We start from the raw sequence: 25184 nt of genomic DNA on the forward strand, positions 1-25184 counted from the left end.
CTTGCTAGAAGGGTTAACTAATACACTGGCTCTCTCGAGAGCCAGCAGAAAGCAGAGCAGGAGGAGCAATCCTCACCCTCTCGCACTGTGACATAGCCTGTGCTTTCTCCTGCTTCCTTGAGTAGGTGAATTGGTTTCTACCTGTACTGCTTTCCTTTAAGCTGCAAAAACTAAGAAGAGTCTTAGAATTCAGGAAATTTGAAACGTGACTGTAAGCTTTAACTTTGACTTTCTGGAGGTAATTTTTATGACTGACTTGGTGGTTTGATGCAGTGGTAAAACAACAAACGTTTAGCCTTGGAAAAGATGACCAATCTGCTTGCTTTCCCATGGCCTCCTTTCCCAACCCTCCAATAGGTGAAAATCCAACAGATGGATGACCTACTATTGTAAACAAGAGGGCAAAGGGTAGTGGGGACAGTGCTGAAAAAGTCAGGGAGGTTAACTTTCTAAAATTATTGCTATCAGTTTATCTTAAAGTATGGCCAGTTGGAATGTATAAGGACCACATTAAAATATGTAGGACACAGAGGCAATTAGGGAGAATGGAAAGAACACTGACCTGTATGTAGGTCAGAAGACCTGTGTTCCAAGTACAAGTCTGACATTTTCTGTTTTAGGTAAGTGCTTTAAAAATTTTGTGAGTTTTTCTTCTCACTGCAAAGATCAAATACTTTATTATATATTAAAAGTACTGAATAATCAAAGAATATATAACAACAATATATTTAGCATCTCACTTCTATCACAGAATACATTTAATTTTTACCCCAACAACAACATTCATTGACTACCAAAATTGAACATCATCATTTAATTGTTTTTTCTTTTAACTGTTTTATTGTTTATGCTGTTAGAGTTATCCCAAGTTTTCCCCCTTTGCATACCTCCACCCAGCCTGCCCCCCCATTCCCACAGTCAATTCCCAGGTAACATTATTATTAACTTTTATTATTTTAAAAATCTTCCTAAGTCTGAAACGTCATCCATAATTACTCTTTACTATAAACATACTAATTCATGTTTCTATTCCATTTTGCCCTTCTATAGCTCATCCAACTCTCATCCATCCTTCAAGGAACAAGTACAATCCATTTTCTTCCGAAAAACCATTTCTGCCAAACACTTAGAATAGAAAAAAATTATCTGCAAACCTGCTACTCGACATGAGATCCATGGATCGGAAACATCAGCATTCGCAGGGAGCATCCCCACCCCAATACACTTTTCGAGAGCTCACCCTTCAACAAGATCTCAGAGTGACATTGTATGCACATTAAAGTTCGAAGGATTGGTCTACCACACTCATTCTAGAAAGTGGTCATAAGGAAATTAAAAATCCTAAAGTCCAGAAAAGTGTTTTATAATAATCCCCACAGTATAACTTCCTGAAAATAATTGTATTCACTTCATATAAAAGTATATTCTCTTATAAACTGCATTTCCTGAAGAAGACAAAAATAGGTATATTCTAATTCTTTGAGTACTATACAAGGTTGGAATTTGCATATGTGGATACTTATCTCTTATGTGTGACTGTAGTATCTTCTACTTTTTCATTTAATTACATTCAATTTTTCATTCAATTGTATTATTTCATTACAAAGGGGCAAACAACAATGACAAATATCACATAATTTTCTGTGAAGATAACGAACCTTGAAAAAAGGGGGCTAAATAAACCTGTCCCTCATTCAAATGGAAAGCTGAAATGTGATAAGGCACAACCTATGTTGAGCATTCAATGTGGAAATGACCTTGGCCAAACAGAGAACCTTTATCAATGTGCTCTTGGTCCCCTCTTATTTACAGTTCAGGGGCTTACTGACTGTAGTCTGGGGAATCTCAGGATCAAATGAGCAGAAGCTGAATTGGTCCCTTGTCTCAGTGCACAGATTAAACTATATGAAAAGGAGCTGGATCAAGCCAAATGGTTTCACATTTTGGAAAGTGAATAGTTAATGTCCTATTAGATTATAAAAATCAAAGGTTCAAAAGTGATTATTCTGATATTAAATCCCAAATTATTATAAATGTTCATTAGGCTAGATCTTGGTAGATGACACTAAACATTGATATCTTCACTCCCTTTCGGCTACATTAGATGATCAGTAATCATGAGATACAAATGATGTGTTTGGGGAAGCTTGCCTGATCCATAGGAAAGCCAAGCAATGATTTATTCCACAGGGTGCCTGCTGCGCTACAAATCAACCTGTCCACTTGAGAAGTCTCTTTTCCAGCTAGTTGATGTGATTCAGAGTTTTCAGTGTGACATAAGAGGCCAGCCAGAAGAGAACTATTAATTAACCATATAGAATCATCAGTAAGATCCCACATAACTAGATCAGCTTATACATTTTGAAAACAGTGAGTACGAGGAGTTCAATATCAGGTCAACTTCCATCCTAAGCTAGATAAGAATAAAGCCTACCCAGTTATTCAACATGGATGTTCACTATCAGAAAGGAGCTGTGATTTCTTCTTTTAAAATATCTGTGTTCTTTGAATAGTAGCAGATTTCTACTCAAAGCTGGTCTCTCCAATCTGTCTTGCCCTGATTTTGGCATTAGCTCTAGGAATAAGATGTATACTCCTTTCCCATGTATGCAATTGGAGGGTAAGTCGAGAGAGGAATATTATTGTATTGACAGTACAGATACCGCCATCCCTTGTATTTAGACCAACTGAGGGAAAAGCCCCGAAGCCCTGTTTGATATTTCCAGTTCCTAAGCACCTTTTGGACAGTTACTGAAAAATCAGAAAGGCAGTGTCCTGGCCCTACGGTCAATCTGTATGACACTAAGTACAAAAGTTCCATTTAAGCTATGTGAAAACTTCTGTAAGCAGCATTTCATGTCATTCTTTATCGATGTTAGGCCCTAATTTAAAGTTAAAATTATATGTAAGGTTTTCTAAAAATCTCTTTGCTAAACAGGTGATTTACTGTTCTTTAAACAGAACGGTGGTGCTCTTGATGTTTCTGTCACAGGCAATTAACATGCCATACTTTAATTTTATTAGTTGAATGCATGACCTGCAATGGGGAAAGTTATCGAGGTCCCATGGATCATACAGAATCCGGCAAGACTTGTCAGCGCTGGGATCATCAGATGCCACATCGGCACAAATTTGTGCCAGAAAGGTAAGATAAAACCAAATTATGCTCTCAGTGATTGTTTTCGCAAACTGTTTCTTGCTCCATGACAAACTGAAATAGGAATTCTTTTTATACGATGTATTCTGGAAAGTATCAGACGAAGAGACTTGTGATGAGGTATATGAGAACGCTGGTGCACCTTCGATTGGTGTGGGCTGACCAGCTTAAGATTCCCGGAAATCAGGATGGTCCTGAGGAGCATTAGTGGAGCGGGGAAGAGAAGCATTAACAGAAGCTTCCTCTTTCCCTTCTATAGCAGAAAACAGACAGAGGCCCATCTAAAAGTGACCACTTTGACAAGCCTGAGCTGTGGGAAGAGGTGTTATTGCTAAATACAAGCCAACCTCCTTCTGGAGCCAGGTCCGCAGTGAGTTAGGTACAGCGGGCTCCCATGAATGACAGCGTGACAGGGGTCATGCCCATAGAAAGGGAATGGAAGGTAGGGCAAACAGTTTTTCTTTGGCTACTTTACCCTGGTGTATTTTGAAATTGCCCATCTAGAGAAGTCAGGTAGGTAACCAAGTGTAGGTTCTCCTCAGGAGTAGGTTTGGAATTGAAATAGTTAAAAAAAAATGTCTACTTTGGCCCATTCATTTCACATGAAACATTTTAGTTGAAAAAAAATTCTCATTTTTATTGTAAAGAATAAAAATATAGATAATTACAGAGGAGGCTCTAATCCCATCTTTGTTTAGGAATTGCTGAAAGGTGCTTTTTCTTCTTTATATTTTTGTTTATTGTTCTTCTAAATGAAATTAAAACTCTGCTTTGTTTTTAAGTGCATCTCTAGTCTTTCAAGTGAGAGCAGAAAGGAGATGGTAGCAATTAAAATCAAGTCACCAATGAAAGCCCCAGTTAACTTAAAGGGAGAAGGGTGTAGAGAAAGGGTTGTGATGGAATTTGTCTCTTTCTCTGGTGGAGGCGAGGGCATGAAAGGCCCTAGTTCCAGAACTGAGCTATCATTAGTAACAGCTATTGAAACCTACCTTTCGGTTTAAACTTTAAGCCTGCCACAGAAGAGAAACTGTTTTGTTAATGAGCATCTCATTTAGGTAATCTGTCTTTAATGGGGCTTTATAAAAAGTGGATTCATTTGGGACCTCAACTGGTAGACAGGAACCAAATGGACTTAACTTATTAGCAAAGGCGATGGTACTCTATACTTGGTCGAATATGTTAAGTTAATAGCTTCAATAGTCAATGATTAGTAGTCCTTGTAAGGAGAAACATAAACTTGTGTTTTCCCCCCGCTAGCACTATCCGAGCTAAATCAGAAGTTATTTTGTGAGCTGAGGGCTGGGTGGTGTTTCCAGGCAGATTTACATGACACGTTTGTTCATGTGGTTTGCAGATATCCCGACAAGGGCTTTGATGATAATTATTGCCGCAACCCCGATGGCAAGCCGAGGCCATGGTGCTATACTCTTGACCCTGACACCCCTTGGGAGTACTGTGCAATTAAAATGTGTGGTAAGTTAGAGTCAAATTTATTGCTTCCTTTTCCTCTCACAGATTGGATCTAAGCAGGTGATTATTAGTAAGACAGGTTAACAGCTATTTTACTTGATGCTTTAATGTGTATAGGTTTTAATATTTTAAAAATGTGTTATATAATCCCACCCAAGCTATTATTTTGAGAGAGAGAAATATGCAAGTGTACACATATACACAAAACATTTATAGTTTTTGAAAGGTCTAAACATTCTCATGTTATCAAGAAAAAAAAAGAGGAAAAATTTACGTAAAGAGAAGATGATCAGGGATTATGTGCAATATCATAGGCTGTAAAAGTTAGGACCTTAGAATCTTACCTTCCAGTCCTGCGTCCTTTCCTTACTTTTCCTCCTCAGATATAACGTGAGCTATCAGCTCACTGCGAACCTCTTCTGGTGAGTGACAGCAGCTGCATTGATGAATAATAAGTCTACTGGAAGATTCTCCCAGATGTCTTTAATCTCTAGTAGCTGATCCCCCCCATCCCTGTACACAACCTACATTCTATTTCAACCTCTTTTAGCAATCCCACAATTCTTTTGTACAGTATATACTGTTCTTTACCACTCTCCTAAATTTGTGATAAAAAAAAGTTTCTTTTCTTGCTTTCTTTGTGGTATCCTTTTAAATCTCTGTGCTTGGTCCTCTCCTCCATGGTTAACTCACATATTTTACTTTTTTGAAATAATCTTACTGAATAATAATTAGGTATATACATGCTTTTATTTCTTTTATTTTTTTATTTTATAAATGGAAGTGAAAAAAGAAATAATACTACTGAATAATAATTAGATATATACATGCTTTTACTTCTGTGAGTACAGGTCATATGTTTTTCAACTGAATCCCAAAATTCTTTAAGACCAGTAGAATTGCATAAATTTAGTGAGGTATAATAATGTTAAAAATTGGCTTGATTTTATATATATATAATCATTGTATATATATATATAAATCATATATATAACATCATTTGTATCTATATAAAGTCATTTATAAATATATAAAATCATTGGCTTGATTTATATATTGGCTATATATGTATATGTGTGTGTATATATATATACCAGGTACCAGCACTCAGAATGATAACTGTACAATTATGAGGCTATGGACATGTGTTTATCCCTAGAACAGGAGGAGGATGGGGATATTCCTTTGAACAAATCTAAACCTAATTTGATGTTATCCACAGTATGATACTGCCAAAATAAATCTCTTTTCACTTAGACCTGCTAATGAAAGAAAAGTGTTTTGGATGACTCAAAGCCCATAGAAAGGGATGTGTCTGGCATATGTGAAATGCAGAATCTGGAAGGCTCTCAATGTGAACAGGACGTTCCAAGGAAAATTAATCATCTGTTTGGTCATCTAAAATAAAGATGACTACCGCGACAGTGTTTCTCTCTATAGATTGAATTACTTCTGCTTGTTGACTTTCAACATCTGGTTACTCTTTCCATCATCCTAGACCATGTGGGTACAACGGTTTTCCTTCCTTTGTGTGTGTGTGTTGTGGGTACTCTTGAAAGTCTTCCCTGGAATAAGACCAGTATATACGCACGTGCGCACTCACCTGCACATTCACCCTTCCACTGACACACACAGCAAAAATATCCAAGGGTCTTCTGTTCATTTCCAACCAATCTTTTAAAAGACATTGGGAGAAGAAAGAAATTGAATAAATATAACACTTCCTAACTATTAGATTTTTTTAATTTTCTGTCGAAGGAAGAGTTCACTAATTATGCAAGTAGCATGCAGGTGTTCTCATGTATTTGCTCAACAGAGGGTGGTGTCTATACAATGTTAATTCTAAGAAAATGGTAGAACTTGTACATCAAACATACAGAGTTAAGATTAAAATAATCTTTTGAGCTTTGGAAATATTTTAGAAATAATTTATTACAGGGTAGCTTTTAGTTTATAAAATCACATAGAGAACCCACACTTTTGATGTCCAGAGGGAAGGGGGGCAGGAGCTGAGGAATCTTGGGAGCCATAATTTCATTCTATGTACCACACACGTATTTACATGTACTGGTTGTAACAGAATAGTATTAATTTTTATATGTATTATTTTAGGAGGTGGGCAAATGCGGGGGAGAGGTGGGGACATCTGTAATAGTGTTAATAATAAAAATAAGAAAAATTTTAAAAAATGAATAAAAGTTGACATTTTGGTATTCAGGAAAGTATAATAGATAATGTTTCATGAGTATCATTTAAAATATTTTAGCTTTGAAATATAATGAAGCCTATAATGCAAAATCAAGAAATTTGGTTTCTTGATTTTGTTTCAATTATATGTTATTTTTCTACTGCTACATAACAAATTACCAAAAAAATAGTAGATTAAAACAATACATGTTTATCTTCTCACAATTTCTATTTCTATTGGTCAGCAGTCCAGGCATGACTCAGGTGGGTTCCCTGCTTAGGATCTCACAAGGCCGTGACGCACACCCTGCCAGCACTACTGTCTAATGCAAACCTCAGGCTTCCATTCCAAGTTCAGTGGGTGTTGGCAGAGTTCAGTTTCTTGTGGTTGTAGTGCTGAAGTCCTCAGTTCCTAGACAATACCTGTTGTTTCCTACCATATCACCCTCTCCACAGTATGTCAGTTTACCTCTTCAGGGCCAACAGGATAGCTTTCTGTTACTTTTAGCCTCTGACTCCTACACCCTCGTTTAAAGAGCTTGCTTAATTAGGAAAGGCCTACCTAGGGTAGTTTTCCTTTCATTAACTTAAAGTCAACTGATTATGCAGTTTAATTACACCTGTAAATTCTCTTCACTTTTATGAAGCTAATAGAAGCTGATAAACTCATCACAGGAGTGGCTGTCCCATAATGTCCACACCCACATTCAAGGGGAGGGAGTTGTACAGAGTGCACACCAGTGGGTAGGAATCTTGGGAGCCATAATTTCATTCTATGTACCACACACGTATTTACATGTACTGGCTGTAACAGAATAGTATTAATTTTTATATGTATTATTCTTTAAATTTAATTTTAATTTTAATTTTTTGTTGTTGATGTTATTACAATTATCTCCATTTTCTCCCCCTTCTTCCACCACACCAGACCCCCATCCCCATCCCCTCCCCCACACAGGCCTTCATGACATTGTTGCTTGTGTCCATGGGCTCTGCATACATACGTATGTGTTCTTTGGCCAATCTCTTCTGACCCCCCCCCCCACACCTTCCCCTCTGCAATCTATCAGTCTTTTCCATGTGTCCATGCCTCTGGTTTTATTTTGTTAGTCAGGTTATTTTGTTTATTAGAGTCCACACGTGAGTGGGATCATGTGGTATTTGACTTTCTCTGACTGGCTTATTTCACTTACCATGATATTCTCCAGGTCCATCATGCTGTTGCAGAGGGTAACATTTTCTCATTTTTATGGCTGTGTAGAATTCCACTGTGCAAAATCACAGCGTTTTTATCAGTTCATCTACATGGGCACTTGGGCTGTTTCCAGACCTTGGATATTGTGAATAATGCTGCTGTGAACATAGGGGCGCATATTCTTTCTGACTAGTCTTTTGAAGTCTTAGGATATAGTCCCAGAAGTGGTATCAGTGCATCAAAAGGTAGTTCCATTTTTAATTTTTGGAGGAAACTCCACACTGTTTTCCACAGTGGCTGCACCAGTCTGCATTCCACCAACAGTGCACTAGGGTCCCCTTTTTTCTGCATCCTTGTGAGAACTTGTTTGTTGATTTATTGGTGACAACTATTCTGACAGGTATGAGGTGATATCTCATTGTGGTTTCCATTTGCATCTCTCTGATGATTAGTGACTTTGAGCTTTTTTTGATTCATGGGTGAGCTTTCTGGCTCTCTCCCAGGCCCAATTGCTTGAATATATTCTGAATTTTCAATATGTTTGTAAAAATGAAAATAGAGTTGATTACGTCACTTATCTTTGAAGTTGAAGGTAAGATGTTAAACTCATTTCAATGTTATTTGCCACCATTTATTTAACACATACAGAAAGGTGTTTTCCATCTATAAATAGTCCTTATTTCAGTTCTACAAAATGGCTGTGAGGAGGCCAGTGAGGACAGGGTATAAAGGCGTGGATGGTGGGAAGCACTGCAGGATTCAAGACCTGGTGATCAGGTTGATACGGGCATGGATGGGCTGAAAACAGAAATGGAAGAAGATGAAAAAGTTAAGAGTGACGGGAGGCAGATCCAATCGGATTCCAAAGTGGCCCTTTTAGTTTCCATGAGAAACACTGAAAACTAAAGCAGGGAGAGTGGCCTCATATGATTTGTGATCTAGAACAGTAGGCTCCAGGTCGGTGTCCATGAAACCCAGGGTGACTCTCCTAAAGGTCTTGCGGGCATGGGTAGCTTAGAGGGTTCAATTCCACCTCCTTTACTTTCATATGAATTCTTTCCCAAAGTCGTCTTCTTGAGACACGTGCATTCCTAAGGAGTCAGTCCAGTTCATCCCGTTACTTTACCGAACAAAGGCACACTGCCCATCCTTACTGAATTTTAATGTGGTACATTATCCCAGGGTATAAAAAATTAGGGACACTAAACAAAGATACCTTTGAAAATACTATGCCTGCTGCTTATGACTTATGTACTAGCAATAATTAACTGTCCAGAATATATACATATATATATATACATATACATGTGTTTTTGTGTGTGTCTTTAGTCAATGTATTTATCTCTTAGAATTTTGTGGTCCCAAGAAATTAAAAAAAATTTCAATATATAAAAATATTTTAGAAAAGTATGATGGGGCAAGGAAAAAAGACTCTGCAACATAAAGTAAAATACATTAGAATAGCATTCTTTGGGTAAAGTAGAATGGAAAAAATGATTCAAGGAGGAAAAACTTGATACTGTTCATTTTTAATCAGAAACAATATCAAACCACTGGTATTTACAGTTTATTAAATCCATTAAAATAGCATTTTTTGCTTAAATATGTCAATAGTTATGCCAGAAATCACACTTTTTCCAACTATTTAAACTTATAAAAGTGCAGCAGTCAACTTAAAACCTAGGAGGGAATATGAATGATTTTCAAAATATTCTTAGTAACAGAAGAAGAACCAAAAACAAAAGCCAACAACATGTGAAGACCGCCGATCTGGAAGAATTATCCTGTACACTCCCCGTGGTTGGCATGGAGAGGGCTGAGGAAGGAGGCAGGCGGGTCTGATAAGATCTGACTTGACTAGGCCAGTAAGACATAAAGTGAATGTGAACTGAGGCAGAAAGCTGTGAGAATAACAGGGTGAGGAAGGATGTGAAAAATGCTAAAGAGGTAGAATGTCCAGGACAATGACAAATTGGAAGTAGTGGGAAATGAGATAGGGAAAGAGAAAAGTTTAATGTTCTTCCTATGTTATTGGGTAGATGATCCATATTTGAGAGAGTTATAAATTTGAGGAGAAAGGCAATACATTTAATTCTCCTTATATTAAAATTCAGGTGAATGATGTGTGCACTCGTAGCAGGTCTAAGTTCAGTCTCATCTGAAGGTCATGCAAAGTCATAAGGGAGGAGTAGTGATAGTAAAAGCCTTGGGCATAACAGCAATCCCAGGGAGCACAAAGAGAACACAAGAGGGTTGTTCGTCCCCTTCTGATGGGATTTATTTAATAAACATTTACTAAGTAGATCTTATATATCAAATGCTTTTTTAGATTATGGGGATATAGCAGTGACCAAAACTGACCAAGGCCAATGATAAACCTGAAGCTTTAGAGCTTTAGCACGAACTAGTAAAGTGAAAGCTGACATTACCTTGACATTAGGATATTCACACCTTTCCGAGCCAAGGTTTTGAATATTGCTCTCAGTTACTTTTATTTGTTAAAAAGCTGAATGAACCACAAATTTGTCCTTGTCACATTGTTCCCAGCCTTCTAATACTACAGTCAGTGTATCGCTGAAAGTGAAGGATGAATGCTGCCTGTACCTGATGAATGTGTGCCAGGGTGTCCTGGGACAGGCCTTCTCAGTCTTCCTTCACACCACATTCCTCAGAGGGGGTTGTCTGCCCAGAGGCAGCAGCCCACGTAGATTCGGGCTATATGACTTTTACCAGACTTCCAAATACTTGGAATTGTAAGACGTTGCCAACACATAAGATTGGAGGTCCTATAAAGTGCCTGGATGAAGCATTGATTTTCTTAGGTTTCCCTTGTAATAACTTTATATTCTGAAACACAGTTTGTTCACTGATTTTCAGGAAGAAATAATTCTATTTGTTGGGACCGATTGTGCTTTTCTGAACTGAACTTTAACAGTTCTCTGGCACTTGAAAAACTGTTGTGGTTATTGTCCCTCATGAACTCTTATCGATGAGTTAAATCAGTTGTTCACAAACTTACTGGGCTGACAATATCTTTAAAATCTTCAACATTATTGAGAACCCTGAATTGTCAACATGGGTTATATGAATGATTATTTATTGTGTTGGGAATTAAAGTAAAATTTTTTTAATTTTATTAATTTACTAAAAATAAACTCATTGAATGTTAATAAATATAACCTATTTTAAATGAAAAAAATAGCTTTTTCAGAAAAATAAGGAAAACACTGGCATGGTTACAGAATTTTTTCAAATTCAGATTTTTTCAAGTTTCTTTAATGGTAACTTAATCAGAAGAAGATAATCGAGTGCTTCACATTTGCTTCTGCATTCAGTAGTGTAGGAAATCATATACCAAGTGCATCTGGAAATTCCACTTGTAAGGACTAATGATGTCATAGCATTGTTATGAAAATAGTTTTGGTCTCCTGGATCCCTGAAAGAATTTTCAGAACCCCAGGTGTCTCCCTGTGAACATTTTTCTTCTTTTTTTGCTACATGTCAGGCATGTAAGGTTGATGCAGTCCCATTAGAGTACACTAATTAGGATATACCTGTTAGCTCCTCCTCACCTCTCACCACCCCCAACTCACCTAGGAGGGGATTTTTTCTATCACTTGTTATCTTTATTTCTGATTTTCTTTATTTATGTGGTAGGGTGGCTAATAGGTGTTTTAAGCTCCCTTTTGTAATACTGTACCACCACTTACACAGTTGAAATGCCAAAACCTAGAATAACCCTAGACATGCCGTTTCCTTCATTCTTCACATTCAATCTATCAAGACCTGTCAGTTTTATCTTCTGTGCACCCCTCAAATCTGGCCATTACATTTCAGCACTGTCTCTGTTATCCAAGAGAGCATTAGTTTCCATCTTGAGTATTTGAATGACCTTCTATGTGGAGCTGTACCCATGTTCATTAGTTTACCCTTCCAATTCCTTCTCCACAGTGCAAAGAGTATATTTTTAAAAATTTGAGGATATCACTCCCCATCTCCAGCATACAACATACACACTCACCAGTTAAAAACCAGTGATTTCTTTTGATTTCAGGACAAAGACGAAACAAAACCATCTTTTATTCCCACTCCTATATCTCTAACCTCATATACTGACACATTTCTCTCCATGCTTTCTGCTCCATCAGAATAGTTTCCTTCTTATACCTTATTATTTTCCACATTCTTTGTAGGTCCTTTACCCCTTCTGTCTCCTCTGTTTTGAAAAATTTTCTCTTCCTTCCTGAATTCAAAGTTCAATTCAGTCATCGTTTCTTCATTCAACATCCCTGATTTGGTCAAATTCTTTATTATGTCTTTATAGCACCATAACTCTCTCTTTCCATGTACTTCTTAGACTCCTGGCTTTACACTTATTTTTGAAATTATGTGATGGTAGATCTATCAACATTTGCAAGCTCCAGCAGGGCAAGACCCATGTCTCTTTTTGTATTCCATGGTCCTTAGCACGTTGTCCTGCACATAACAGAATTTCCACAAATTTGCTGAATGAATGAATGTGACTGTCCCACGTAGCCGTAGTTTGCATTTTCTTTTTGTGTATTTTTTTGTTTTGTGGAATTTCTTGTATGCCTTCTGATTTTCCTACAAAAGCTGAGTTTTTGTCAGACATTGTCTGCCAGGAAGATTTGCTTCATACCTTCTTCCCATCAACTCACCCTCAGGTTTCATGCCTCCCTGGCCTAATTTTTGTTCCTTTGTTGCTCGTTGTTTTGATGGCCTTTCCTTCGCCAACCAATAGACAAGACTTTCAATGGCTGACCTTTTTTTCTCTTCATATGTCTTTTCCTTTTATTTTTAAACTTCTAGATATGTAAGTGTCTAGAGACATTAATTTTTAACAACTTTACAGAGGTGTAGTTGATATTAAAAATTGTAACATATTTAACGTTACAACTGGATGGGTTTGAACATATCCATATAACTATGAAACCCTCCACAATCAAGGTAATCAATATATCCATCACCTCCAAAAGTTTCATTCTGCCACCCTCCTGCCATTTGTTTATGTATTTATCGTGGTAAGAACACTTAAAATGAGCTCTAGCATCTTAATTTTTAGCATACGATACAGTATTATTAACTGTAGGTACTATGTTGTCCAATAGATCTCTGGAATTTACTCATCTTGCATGACTGAAACTTGATACCTGTTGAAAAACTCCTTTCAGAATTCTGACCTAGGCAGGTCCTTGATAGGATCTCTATGAGAAGTATTGTATGGACTGAATGTGTCCCTCCCTCACACAAAAAATCATACATTGAAGCCTTCACCCCTAGTGAGTCTGTATTTGGAGATAGGGCTTTTACTATACACTTGATGTTAAATGGGATTAAATGAGGATTAGTGACTTTATAAATAGAGGAAGAGAGATCACTCTCACTCTCTCACTCCACCATTTAAGGACACAGTGACAAGGTAGCCATCTGCAGTCCAGGTAGCAAATTGCTGGCACCTTGATCTTGGATTTCCCAGCCTCCAGAATTGTGAGTAAATACATATCTGTTGTTTAAGCTATCCAGCCTGTGGTATGTTGTTACAGCAGCCTGAGCAGGCTCATACAGGTGTGTTGCCTCTGGTAATTAGTAAAGAGAACCCTTCCTCGCAGTACCCAGTGAACACTGGTGTCATTTTAAGAGAGTATCTACATTTTAAAATTCATTGTGTTTGTATGTTGAGAAAAAGATTTCCTAAAATTACATACAAACACATTGAAATTATTCTCTTGCTTAAAGGAAGCTGGTTATTTCTCTGAATTTTACTAATCCTTCCAAGGCCAGAGAGAGATTCATAGAAACAAAATCTTCTTATTGTAGTCTGAGTCAGGAAAACAATGCTATCAATACCCTTTCTCAAGGGAAAGATCTGGAACTTGGAGGTTTTTTCCAAGTCATCTACTAAAGAATAAGAGTATAGAATTGAAGACCTTCCATGAAAGTCTTGTCTCCTGAGCATTTTATACCAGAAAAGGCTTGGATAGAGTCCAGGGAAAAGTTTCAGATAGGAATTCTAGGTTCACATGGAAAGCAAACGTGCAAGCAATTTGAGGTTTGCACTTTGGAGGTCTTTATACTGCTTTCCCACGTCAATTTTAAAACAAACAGCTCTTTAAATTTACATTGAGCCTGATCCTGTCTTTTGTGGCCCCAAAGAGTACAAGTCTGCTGACAGGAGAGCAGCTTTACACACTGCTCGCAGTCTCCAGGGACCATCACAAAGTAAACCCAGCATTTCAGTTGCTCTTCAATAGCTGGGAATGAGAAGTGGGTTGGGTGGAAGGAATAAGCAGGTATTTGTCAAAGGGCCTGCGATGCAGCTTGTTTTTCTCTATAGGCAAAATAACAGTAATAGCATATCACCCCTGGGTAAAACGAATTTGGGGAGTGTAGGACAAACGTAAATACAGGGATTTACATCTACCGTGTAAACATTACAGAGCCATAGGTGTGGCTCACTGTAACGAGCGTGTGCATTCCAATGCTCCAGCTGCCATTCATTGACCTCCATCAGGGCTCTGTCGTCTCTTTTCGTAGGTTGGGCTAGCCTTTCACAGGGAAAAGGGATCAGATTTATCAGTCATCTTGTTGTACCGGTCTCTTTTTTTCAGGGGGTCCGATATTTGTCCCAAGAATTAAATCACAGTTAATGTTCATTCTCTTTAAAATCTTCTTAAACCCTAAGGTTCCCCACCAGCAGAGGGAAATCAGTGTTTCCAGAGGCACCCATTCTATTTGATCGTATTCTAACAGGACAATAAAAATTTCAATAGCCAATGTCGTTTTTCCTTAAAGCATTTTCAAACAGGAAACTGTGTCACTCATCAAAGAAAAACATTCTTTCTCTCATGGGCCACTGAGGATCATATAAATATCTTTGCATCTGCTCCAAAGGGTGGTCACTACTCACACCCTTGGCAAATGTTTTATTTGTGAGGAACTCTCAGAACAGTTCCCGGTATTTTCAGTGTGAGCTTTGTAGACATAACCTGCGAAAATATTTGCGCATGCGGGGATGTAGTATTCTAAAAACATGTTGCTTCGGCTAGACTCGATCTGCTTCAGCTGATATTTGGGGATATTTCTGTGCTCATTTAGCACTTCACTTGGCTACCAGAGACACTTCAAACTGTCCCTTAATTTAGGTGCCGTGTTAAAGCATAACATCTGAAGGAATAGCTTTCCCAACAGTTAGTGGCCCTTTCCAAATTAATTGGCATAAAGCATTTGTTTTGTTTTTGTACCAAGTTTTAATATTTATATAGCAGGACAGCTGCAGAAGTCTATTTTATTACAGTTCAGGAATAATTTATTTTGTTTGAATAGTAAGCATGTATGTAGGCAGCAAAGATCAAACATCTATATCACAGTTAAATGGTCTGTGGACAAATCACTCATCATGGCCCTCATCAAATAATATTTATTAAGCAGCTGTTTGAGTCATATAATAACTCTTATTTATTGAGGAAAACTATTTAGTTATCTTGTACTTATATATATTATTGCTTTTGTTATTTATTCTTGTACATTGTTTGCTACCAGAATTAGGCAGTCTTGTTTATGGGGTTACTTCTAGCAGCTGAATATCAAATGGGATAAATAGAGGGTCTGGCACAAATAATGCCCTTTTTTTATTACAAACTCTTTTATTATAAAATCATAAGCATGTAATTCTTTAACATAACAATATCACACTCAAGCACACCATATGACATTTTAGGTGAAATGTTCAAATTAAAACTATAAATTATTACACCCATATTATTACCCTACCAACCACACTCAAGCAGGCGGTACTTCTGCTGGACACTGTAACTTTAGAAGGTACTTTTTAAAGTAAAATACTATCTAGAAACTGCTAGTTTGTAGTTAAAATCAGAAGTAATATTTGCACTGAATTAAAACACAAGAATAAATAAAACTTTCAAGTTGTTTGAGGTTATATATTTGAAAGTACTGATGTTTATTAAAATAAAGTAGAGAAATAATAATATTATTTAGATTTTTAAAATATTTTAATTGGGGCTTGTTTTAGGTCAGACTGTTATAACAGAGTAGACTGAGGGGTTTATAAACAACAGACATTTCTCACGGTTCTAGAGTCTGGGAAGTCCAAAATCAAGATGCCGCTGGCACATTTGGTAACTGATTGACAGATGACCATCTTCATGCTGTGTCCTCACATGGAGGAAGTAGCTGGGGAACTCTGTGGTGTCTCTTATAGGGGCGCTAATCCCATTCAGTAACCTAATCAGCTATAAAGCCCCACCTCCTAATCCCATCACATTAGAAATTAGGATTTCAACAGATAAATTTGGGGGAGACACAAATATTTAATCTATAGCAAGACCTATAGAAAAGTTATATTTATTCTGTACCATATTCTATTAATGCACATAATTCCTTGTATTCGGTAATTTATAATTTCAAAAGGTTTTAGTTTCTATCTCCGAATTAGAATTTGTTAAATAATCCAAGTTATTTAAACCAAATCCAAAATTTTGGGTTTTATTTAACCATTTTAACTTACATTGCCTTTTAGTAAGTATTCAGTGAGTCCTTGAGATAAGATTTTATCAAAAGTTTTAAAATATACTGATGAAATTTTAGGAAAACAGTCTTCAGTGTAATTGTTCAAATAATGCTTCTATGGTTGCTACTTTTAAAAGTGAAATATTCCTTAATAAATCTCATCAGGGACCTCTGCAGTTGAGGTGCAAAGTTAAAATCAACAATATAGTACTCTGAACTTGACAGTGAAATTTTAGTGGATCAATCAACAGTGAAATATTTTCCTTATTATTCTTATATAAGTAGCATTATCTTTGACTTTGGGTTTTGTGACACAGATATTTCTTTCCATAAATTTATTTTCTAAAATTTGAAAACTTTGCCTTCAAATATTTAAAGAATATTTGAAAATGTATTAGAAAAATATTTATCTTCTACTAGCTTTTACATTTTAGGATTACTCTTAATATTTTCCGATAATTGTGTGATTACTAATTCTTTGAATTTTCCTGGTATTAATTTCCTAATGAAATACAGTGATATTTGTTAATTATCTCCATTTCATAAAGATCAGTATAAGTAAAATTGTTTTTGAGTTTAAAGCTCTATGTATTGTTTCAAATTTTAATGATTATGGGTCATTTCTATTATATAATAACACCACATTATAAAAGATGCTAATAAAAAATTACTTTGAGAATGCAATTGCTCTCTAGAAATGACACCTTATATTTAATCTTGTGTTAACATCATAGGCATAACATTTTTCTCTCTCACCCTCACGCAGGTAGGGATAATTTTAAAATAAGAGGCTACCTTCACACAGTAGAGGAAACAGCCCTGTGAACCTGCTTCCACATTTAGAAGTTCTATCAAGTACCAGCCAAATCCCTTATCATCTCTGAGTATCATGTTCCCTTTTTTTCATCGTTTAGGTTGGTATCTGGCAAATCATACCGTTGTCCAAGGAGAGGAAGAGCCCGTTAATCTCTGATGGGCTCAGCCTCATTCTAGGTTCCTCATGTGATGTGTGGGGCCCACATCTAGCTAAAGGTGGCCCTAATTGACAAGACTGGGCTTTTCGGTTACATGTTCACAGTGCCAGAGAATTAACTGTGCCTGGGAAATAAGCCCCCCAAACTAGCTTTAAAACTTCTTGCTCCCCAAACTTCTTTATAAGCTCTTTTCTGAAAAATTCTGCACTATATTTTTCTTCTAAAAATAAAAATGCTCCAACCAGGCTCCTAGTGACAGATGGGTTTCCGTTAAGCCCAAGGTTTTGCTTTGTATTGTATATGTTGTCTATATGTGGGAGGGTAGGGTTTGTTTTTTTTTTCATTTAAACAAAAGCTAGTGATGACTTCCTTTAAACTGTCCATGTGAAAATAAAGAGCTATAGTTTCAGCCTTCAAAAAAATGGGTCAGTAGTACAAATAAAACAACATATACACAAATAATTAGGAAAGTAAGAGAGTACAGTACCCAAGACAGGCAATAGGTCTGTGAAAAGGTTAAAGGAAGTGTGTTCACCTTGACAGTGCTAACTCTGACCTTTCTCCCATTGTCAGGATTCTGAGTCCTGACCAAGGTCACGAGTTTGCTGCCCAAGGAGCTTGGGTCCAAGAAGTGAAGGAATCAAGATTTTTCTCCTTAAAATATTAAGCTAATGAATTGGTGGATTCCCGGGGATCTTGGTTTTTGTCTTTCACATCATAGTTCTATAACTAGATGTGAGATATATCAGCACAAGCTTGAGCTTTCATCTATGTTAGAGTTATCACCCGTTAAAGACATTCCCTCACAGTCTTCTTGAATAACTCAACAGGAAATTCAAATCACCGGAAATGTAGTAGCTTATGACATTTGTTTTAATGAGATATATACAGTTCCTCAGGATCTATGAGATACATCTTATTTTCAATTTCTCGAAAGAAATTTAGTAGGTAATATTAAATTGATAAAGGACTTGGTTAATTAGAACCAACTTCTATGCAAGTCATTTTTCCAAGTCTAATAATTTTTCTTATCCTGAATCAATATGTATTTTATATATATCTATTCTATATCTATATCTATCTATCTATCTATCTATCCATCCATCCAATCAACTCTCAAATACCACTTCATGGATCAGTCTTAACTCCATCTGAATCATTTGAATTTCCTTTTAATTTAGGGTAATTCTGAGACACATTATTTTTTTTGAAGTAGGCACACACACAAAAAGGGCAATTTATAGAACTTTGTGTATACAACGTATTCCAGGGGTTGGAATGGTCATTAATTAATTCTCTTCTTTTTTTCCACAAAGCTTCAAAGAATAACTCCAAACTTAGGCTCTATGTAATTTCCATGGAATTTAATGAAATAAAGCATTCGGCAACATAAGGTAGTAATTATTTGTGAGAAAGATTATAAATTTTAAGAAATTAAAGAGCCATTTTAAAAGAATTTACATTATTAAATAAGGACACTTTTATAGACATCTCCAGCCTCTGAAGTCATGTCTAATTTTGACCTCTCCTTTGGAAAAATGATACATCTAATTCCAGATTGGATGAATCAAAGACATTTATTCAAATCTTAAACTATCTTGGAAGGTGTCAACTTGAGTTTTATCCAGCAATATCTTGTATAAACCTTGGAACTGTAATGGTAACTGAAGAGTTTACATTGACTTTACTCTTATGAACCATAAACATTTTCATGTATGTTTTGAGAAGTCATATGAATTTTAGTTGTTCTAGAATGTTTTGAGTTTTATTCTGTTGAAATGAGTAACATTAAAGACAAAAAGAAAGTCCAACTTGTGGTAAAAATTTAATTTTCTTTTTTTTACTTTGTAACTGAGATTTTTATGATCTTTACAAAGTATGGTAAGAATTGCAGTTGGACTAAGTAAGAAAAGAGCAAGAAATAAAATCACCTAGGAATAAGAAACTTGCTGTTACATATAATGCCAACAAGTTGATTAAAAAGAAAAAAATAGCATATCAGCTTAGAATGTATTCATAATATTAGAGAAAAACCATGGTTAATACCATTATAAACTTTGTGTGTATTTAAGCAAGTTAATTTTAAGAATAATTGTATAGTTATCTTAGAAATATGATATATTTAGCCTATATAAGTTATAGTGACATATGAAAGTAAATGCCTTTAAAGAACATTTCAAGAACAACCTAATTTGGTGTTTGAAAGGAAAATTGGTAGGGAGATAGCAATAATGATAAATTAGTTTTTTTATAACTCTGTTCTCTAGACCAATATTAATTTTCCTTTTCTTAATTTTTCAATGGCCAAAGAGAGCAAAGTGCTTTTTAATTTTCCTACTTGATTACTATATTACTCATGGATGTTTTTCAATTTCCAAAGTAAGAAAAAGAGGGAAGGGTTGTCAAAGAACATGCGTAAAGGACACATGGACAAAGCCAAAGGGGGTGGGATCGAGGGTGGGAGGTGGGGATGGCTGGGGTCGGGGGAGTGGTGGGGAGAAAAATGGAGACAACTGTACTTGAACAACAATAAAAAAAGAAAAAGAAAAAGAAAAAAAGAAAAGTTACTTTAAAAAATGTATGTGGTGCTTAAGTGTTAATATCACGATTTTACATCTAATATTAATAAATGAGTAGACAGGTCCAGGGAATTTAAGTATTATTAGTTGATACTTTTTTTAACTGGTCTAGATAAAGCCAAGCTAAAATATTCCCTTTTATAAGTAGAAAAATTTCACAATCGAGTCCATCTTCTCAACTCATTGTTTTAGGTTGAGTATGATAGTAATAATGAAAAATTGAATTTTTTCCACTCAATTACTATTAAAACTTATGTGACAAAAAACCCTGATAGTACAAATGCAAATGAACACCCAGGAGAAAATGACAGGTTGAAAGATTTTACGTAGTTTATATTTCTTTTTACCAATAGCTCACAGTACTGTGAATGACACGGATGTCCATATGGAAACAACTGAATGCATTCAAGGTCAAGGAGAAGGTTACCGGGGCATCGTCAATACCATTTGGAATGGAATTCCATGTCAGCGATGGGATTCCCAGTATCCTCACCAGCATGATATAACTCCTGAGAATTTCAAGTGCAAGTGAGTAAATTAGGCAGATATTATAAATTTCCAGTAAGTCCTGGGGAAATGAGGCAGGGTGGTTACCTTTTACTAATTTCTGTATTTGTGATCCTTAAATTTTAGTGCACCTAGGGATTATCAGGAGTTAAAAGGCAGATTAATCCACTGAGAGATTTTGATATTTGGACTTCAAATACACATTTTAACAAGCATGCTAGGTGACTCTAAATCAGATGATTGATGTGCTGTGCTTTGGGAAGCACAAATGCAGGTTTCTGATCACAGTTTTGCTCTTGCAGGTCTATTTAATAAACCTTTTAAAATTTTCATATTAAGTTTAGGGGAGATTAGATATTTTTTCTCCTACAAGAAGTGGAAAACCTTGATTTCAGCTGAAATGGTAAACTTATGCATTTTCAGCCTTGAAACAAAATTATTTTTAATATTTAAAGGAATATTTTTCTATTGTTTCTAAATTTTTTTTTAAAAAATGAGGCGGTAAAACAATTGCTCCCATGAATCAAGCCAAAGAAACTTCCCTTGAATATCAGCTACGTAGTTGTTGCATATGCCTTCTCCGCGGCTGCTTGTTTTCACCTCTTGACGTTGGTCGGACAGACACAGCCACAATGCCATGTGTTTTTAAATTGTTCACCTTGTTATGGGAAACATAAAATGTTGCTTTTAAAATTTATAACACACGTGTCACTCATAGTGGTTTTGCTGAAATAGCACCTATAAATAACATATATTGGCTTTATGTAATTGGATTTTAATAACAGAGCTTAGCATTTCAAGATGGAGAATTATGAGCACTAGTTGGCCCATCCACTGGAGAGGGGAGATATTTTATGGGGTTTTTTAAAGTTAAGTTAATGTATTTACTTAGATAGTAAATACTCATCTGTTATGAGTTTTTCATTATTTTATAAAAACAAATTTATAGTTGTCATTCTGGGTTTATTTCCCACCATTTTCTTCACAGCACTACGCTATTCCTGACCTGTGTGTTTCACACCAAGGAATAAACATGAAGTAGGGAAAGCAAAATGAAGGTTGGTTAAGAGGGACAAAGAAGAAAGTGGCAGTGCCATTCACACTTTGTTAACTTCTAATGACTGGAAATGCTCACGTGAGAGGTCTTGTATGTGCGAATACCCAATGAGCTTCAACTGTAAGAAAAGAAGAATAATTATAAAAATTTAATTCATGCATTTCACAAAAATTATCAAAGTTTAGCTGTTATTTGTTACCAGAATTTAAGCCATCCTTCCTTGATATAGTTGTTGGGTCAAGATAACCAAACTTACAAACCAAAAAGCAGAAAAGCAGCTGTGTTATAGAATGGATAAAATCTGATTCATTTTCCCCAGGATATTGGTGCATTTAGTATTTGTGGTCCAGCAGAGAATAGTGTGCTAGTCCACTGTCTCTGTATTAGACACTTTGCCTCAATACTGAGACCCCTTACAAATGACAGTTTTTAAAACTATAACTCAACTATAGTGCCTGTGATGAATCTACATAAATTATACAATGATTTATTTGTTTTAGCGATTGTAAACAGTTCTTTCATCGAGTGAAGGGAAAGATTTTAGGAAAAATATTTGGGCACACCTTGACTCTCAGTTTTGTTTAATCTAGATTAATGAGGTGCTTCTAGATGGATTTTGAAAGTGGACCTAACCCAAGACTTTTGTTAGCCTTACATCTCTCTTTAATTATCTTGCCTTAAATTAACAATTCAAAATAATTTAACTAAGCTATTCTTTATCTAAAATTACAAATTTGTGTGAACTTTATGTAAATTTACATGCACATATTTTGTAATGACAAAAATTTTTGAAATGTAAGTATAAAGTGGTTTGAAAAATAATTTTTTTCCAGTTAATTTTATCATTTTATAAGAAGGCTAATAGCTTGAATATGGGCTATAACTTTGAAAACTTGCTATATTGTGGCCTTAATTATTGGCAGTCACTGTTCTTACAACCTTAAACAACAAAGTTTGTGTCAGGACCTATTTAGAACTAGATAAACTGTCACTTTTTGATTTTAGAACAAAACCCAAGCTTCTTCCTTTAAAAACTTCTGAGTTTCTAATGGTCAATTTAGGTGTTAATAAAATTATAGTATTTCTACTTGGATCTAAGTAATGTAAATGATATGGTTTCCAATAGATTTAATATAAATTTTTGTGAAGTTATTAGCCATGGATCTAAGAAAAAAAAGTACCAGCTTGCTTCAAATTAGAGATCATTTTCTAGCAAAGAAAATCATAAATTCAATATTTTATTTAAAATTAATCTTATATTAAGGTTCACATTAAAATCCTCTTACATACTGAAACTATTTGTATAGACTTTTTCCTTACCGAGAACTCTTAATACTTAATAAATCACTGGTAAAAGAAAGGATGTACATATACTACATCGACAACTTCTATAGTAAGGTTTCTATTTTATTTTATGAAAAAATTTATAAAGATTTGGGTAACTTCTCTAAATCGAGAAACAACTCCTATGAGGTTAAAATAAATACATAGATATGGCAAATTAAATAAATCAAGGAAATAGAATTCAAAGAAGAAATAGCTACAGGATTTTTGTGGCAAATGTTTGAATATATGAAACTGATTTTAAATGAGAGCAGTTAATGACTATTACTAACAGCCTTTCTTCTGCAGAATGATATGTGTTGTCGTGCATTATATATGAGCTATAAAAATGTAATAAATAACAGGTCAGTTTTTAAAACTTGAAACTGTTGAGAGTCCAATTCTTGAGAATAAGTGTGAGGAATGAAGTGGTACTCGTTTTCTCTTTCATGAAGGAATGGTGTTTTTCTGGAACTCCAAGCCTGTGAAAGACAAGGAATACCAACATCTGACAACATTTGTTTCAGTAATGGAGGCCGTGTTAGTTGTATATACTGAATTCTAAATTCTTAAAATTATCCTAAAACTAAAACTTAGAACTGTAGTTATAGACAGGCGCACCTTCTGGGGTTCTAGAGATGTAACAGAGCTGATCTCATCCGGGTAAGAACTGGGCAATTTACATTAACATGCTTATTCTCAATAGGGACCTAAGAGAAAATTATTGCCGAAATCCAGATGGGGCTGAGTCACCCTGGTGTTTCACCGCTGATCCAAACATCCGAGTTGGCTACTGCTCCCAGATTCCAAAATGTGACGTGTCAAGTGGACAAGGTAATAGTTGACATTTTGCAATGTGGGCATGATTAAATTCGGGGGAAATGGCTGAAGGGAGTTCACATTTTACAGCAGAAGACTTCCTTCTCATTGTACTGCTGTCGCTGAAGAGCAAATAAAGTTGACAAATCCGAAGTTGGGCTTACTTTTCATATTTATTTGCTCAGAACTTACTTATTTATTTGCATGTTCACCAGTGCCAGATGCAGTTCTAGGCACGGGAGATACACCAGGAATCAAAAAAAAATTCTCTGACACGATGGAACTAATTTCTAGTAAACAGAAAAGAAGAAGAAGAAACAAGAGGTGGGAGTAGTAAATTAACAAATGGTAGAGAGGAAAGTGTCCCAGTTAGAAGACAGGGGTTTTGCTACTTTATGTTTTGTTTTGAAAGATAGTACATATTAAGGGAACATTTAAAGAGTCCCTGAAAGAAGTGAGGGAGCAGCATGTGCTATATGCATTTATTTATAATAAAAGAGCATTCTAGGCAGAGAAAATCTGCAGTTGAAAATGGCATGAAATGGAAGACAGCTTGAAAACTTTAAAGGAAAGAAACAGCACATCATTTGGCTGTTACAGAATGAGCAAGATAGTAGCAGGAGATGAGGCTACAGAGCAATCGGGCTCAAATTGCATAGGCCTTGTAGGAACTGGAGGGATTTACACTTATATTATGGAAAACAGCAACACCACAACTCTGTTGTAGGGTTCTGAGAAGAGAAATTAAATGACCTGTCTGACTTAAATTTTAACGGGACAACTCTGGCTGCTTTATGGAAAATAGCCAAACTTCTGACAAGAGTCAAAACAAGGGAATCAATTGAGGGAGTTTTCCAGTAACTTAGGCATGAGATGAGAGCAATGTGGACCTGGGTGTGAGCAGTGGAGATGTTAAGTAGCTGGAGATGTTATGTAGAGGTGGGGTTTCGGATAGATCTCCATTATACTTGGAAACACAGATGCCATTGAAGACGTCAGGGACCAGTAGTAGAGGAAAGACAGATCGAAATAGGTTTAAAAAAGAAATCATTTGTCAAAGATTAATAATAATGCTGGGCTCTGGGCATTTATTACTATACAATAAATTGAGTTATAATTTTCAAATACTAATAGTTTTTCACATAAATTTAATTATGATGGTCATGGTCAGTCCTAAATCATCTTAAAAAGTCCAAGTCAAATTTAAAGCTTCACTTCATAGATTTAATGCCCTAGCCATACTCATCTACTTTTTTATTCCTTTCTCAGTGACATTTTTCATGAGCAACTCTGCAAAGAGTTCTAGAGAAAGAAGGATGAGTCCCTTTTCAGTCAATTTCTTTGTTCTTTGGCAGATTTTAAAGAT

General features: G+C 35.8%; 1 protein-coding gene across 4 annotated transcripts in view; it reads left to right on the forward strand.

Annotated features, from left to right (window-relative positions):
- The window catches only part of HGF (hepatocyte growth factor), a 75043-nt gene that overhangs the window by 23538 nt on the left and 26321 nt on the right, over window positions 1-25184 (forward strand). For all 4 annotated transcript variants that reach the window (XM_045194170.3, XM_053927125.1, XM_024557542.4 and 1 more), the window contains 4 exons: window positions 3025-3145; window positions 4512-4630; window positions 20466-20640; window positions 23706-23833. In XM_045194170.3, the coding sequence (XP_045050105.2) occupies window positions 3025-3145; window positions 4512-4630; window positions 20466-20640; window positions 23706-23833 (543 nt within the window). The remainder of the gene's footprint in view (window positions 1-3024; window positions 3146-4511; window positions 4631-20465; window positions 20641-23705; window positions 23834-25184) is intronic.

This window comes from Desmodus rotundus, chromosome 6, assembly GCF_022682495.2.
Source record: "Desmodus rotundus isolate HL8 chromosome 6, HLdesRot8A.1, whole genome shotgun sequence".
NCBI lineage: Eukaryota > Metazoa > Chordata > Mammalia > Chiroptera > Phyllostomidae > Desmodus > Desmodus rotundus.